The 2,332-nt window shown below is 47.8% G+C and overlaps 1 protein-coding gene across 1 annotated transcript; it reads left to right on the top strand.

Moving 5' to 3' along the window:
- Window positions 1–380: 380 nt before the first annotated feature.
- On the top strand, window positions 381–1,992 carry LOC112080160 (phosphofurin acidic cluster sorting protein 1-like; the record flags this gene model as incomplete). Its single annotated transcript, XM_024145924.2, has 3 exons — window positions 381–592; window positions 1,416–1,654; window positions 1,873–1,992. Coding segments are annotated over exons 1-3 (385 nt in total), but the record flags the coding sequence as incomplete, so codon positions are not given.
- Window positions 1,993–2,332: the final 340 nt, after the last annotated feature.

Below are 2,332 nucleotides of genomic sequence, written 5' to 3'. Positions count from 1 at the left end.
ACAATCCCCCGACCTCAACTCAATTGAGATGGTTTGGGATGAGTTGGACCGCAGAGTGAAGGAAAAGCAGCCAACAAGTGCTCAACATATGTGGGAAGTCCTTCAAGACTGTTGGAAAAGCATTCCAGGTGAAGCTGGTTGATAGAATGCCAAGAGTGTGCAAAGCTGTCATCAAGGCAAAGGGTGGCTATTTGAAGAATCTCAAATCTAAAATATATTTTGATTTTTTTTTACACTTTTTTGGTTAGTACATGATTCCATATGTGTTATTTCATAGTTTTGATGTCTTCACTATTATTCTACAATGTAAAACAAAGTAAAAATAAAGAAAAACCCTTGAATGAGTAGGTGTTCTAAAACTTTTGACCGGTAGTGTATATATATACTTTTTTGAAACAAATAATAACATGTATCTCACCGTCATCTATTCTTGCCCTTAAGGTTGCCTAGGAGACACAGAAGAGGGTGTGGCAGTGAGCCTTGCTGTTCCCTCTACGTCCCCTCCCTCCCACAGCTCTCCCGCTGGGCTGATCAAAGAGGCTGCCACTCCCCCCTCCTCTCCCTCCATGGGCAGTGTTCTGGCAGTACAGGGGTAGGTCTGCAACCCCCTGGCGTGGCTGTAGTCTTTTATTTCTTATTAGAGGATTTTTCCAGTTGCTATGTTTTCTCTTCTCTTTCTGGGCAATCATGAATGGATAAGTCCATGATAGGAACGATAGACAGTAGACAGTATACCAATAGGCAGTATACACTGTGGCCCCCAAGGACCTGACAGCGTTGCCTAACTCTGAGAGAGAGGAAAGAGAGAGAGAGGGAGGTAAAGAGAGAGGGGGTTGGAGAGAGAGAGAGAGAGAGAGACAAAGAGTTAGAGAGAGAGCGAAAGAGAGAGAGAGATAAAGAGTTAGAGAGAGAGAGAGAGAGAGAGAAAGAGTTAGAGAGAGCGCGAAAGAGAGAGAGAGACAGAGAGTTAGAGAGGGAGGTAAAGAGAGAGAGAGAAATATTACCAACAGTCCCTTTTCTCCTCAAAACAGATCAGATCATCCGTCTCAGGTTCATTCTGTTCCCTTCTTGTCTGTCCTGCTGAAAGTCAAGTCTGACCACAGATAAAAACAAACACAGCAACATCAGCAGGTTCTAGTGTTATAGCCCATCATTGTGATGGGGTTTGGTGCTGTAACAGACTCTACTGTCCTCTGTGGCGTGGCCCGACTCAGGGTCAGGGTTGATGCGCTGTTTGACATCTATGCCCCTGAATCCATAACCTGCTCTGTCACTAAATACCCCATACCTAAACCTCCCAAAAYAACACAGCCTTTTGGCATTTTTAACCAAGAACCTCCGTAATTTCCCCTTTCCTGCATTGTACCCTAACCCCCACCTTTTCCTGCCTCCGGCCCCTCCCCTTCCTGTCCCAGGAGCCCCAGTATGCCTCATGGTGTGGACACCATCGGGCTGCAGGTGGACTACTGGCTGGCATCGCTGGCGGAGAAGCGACGTGATGGGGAACGGCGTGACACGGGCGGTAAGAACACCCTGAAGAGTGCCTTCAGGTCCCTGCAGGTCAGCAGGCTACCAGGAGGGGGCATCAGTGAGACCCAGGCCCAGGTCAGCACCATGGCCATGACGGTGGTCACCAAGGAGAAGAACAAGAAGGGTAAAKAGTTTTAAAATASCATTTATTTTATAATACACAAGCAAAGTCATTCAGCATTAGAACAGTTTTTAATACGGAGACAGGAAGTGGAATGTATACATGCCCTCTAGTTGTGGTTTTCTTTCTTCCATGCATTGAATTGTATTGTTATGAAGATTGACTCTCTCTCTGTCTCTCTCTCTCTCGATGTCTCTCTCTTTCTCTCTCGCTCTCTGTAGTTCCCACCATCTTCCTGGGTAAGAAACCGAAGGAGAAAGACGTAGACTCTAAGAGCCAGGTCATCGAGGCCATCAGCAGACTCATCTGTTCTGCCAAGCAGCATCATACCATGTTGAAAGGTACAGCAACATAACACAGGGAGGGAGGGAGGGCAGGAGGGAGGGGAGGAGCGGAGGGAGGGAAGGGAGGATGATCCAGTGCAAGCGTGTACTGTAGGAGGAAATCTCTGAAACCACAGGAGGAGGAGGGAAGAGAAAAACTGCAAGAGGTGCTGGGGGAAAGGGAGATGAAATGATAAATGTTCCTCTGGATGCAAAACCTTTAGAAGAGTAAAAAAAGAGGGTGGAGAGAGGGCAGAATGAAGGTGGGGGAAGGCAGAGAGAGTGGAGTGAGGCTGGCGTGAGGGCTGAGAGGGCGGGTGAGGGTGGGAGGGTGAGTGGCAGGGTGAGGGTGGCGACC

Source organism: Salvelinus sp. IW2-2015, unplaced genomic scaffold, assembly GCF_002910315.2.
Source record: "Salvelinus sp. IW2-2015 unplaced genomic scaffold, ASM291031v2 Un_scaffold12330, whole genome shotgun sequence".
NCBI lineage: Eukaryota > Metazoa > Chordata > Actinopteri > Salmoniformes > Salmonidae > Salvelinus > Salvelinus sp. IW2-2015.
Note: the sequence above shows the minus strand (reverse complement) of the source record. Positions and strands in the feature narration are given on the sequence as shown.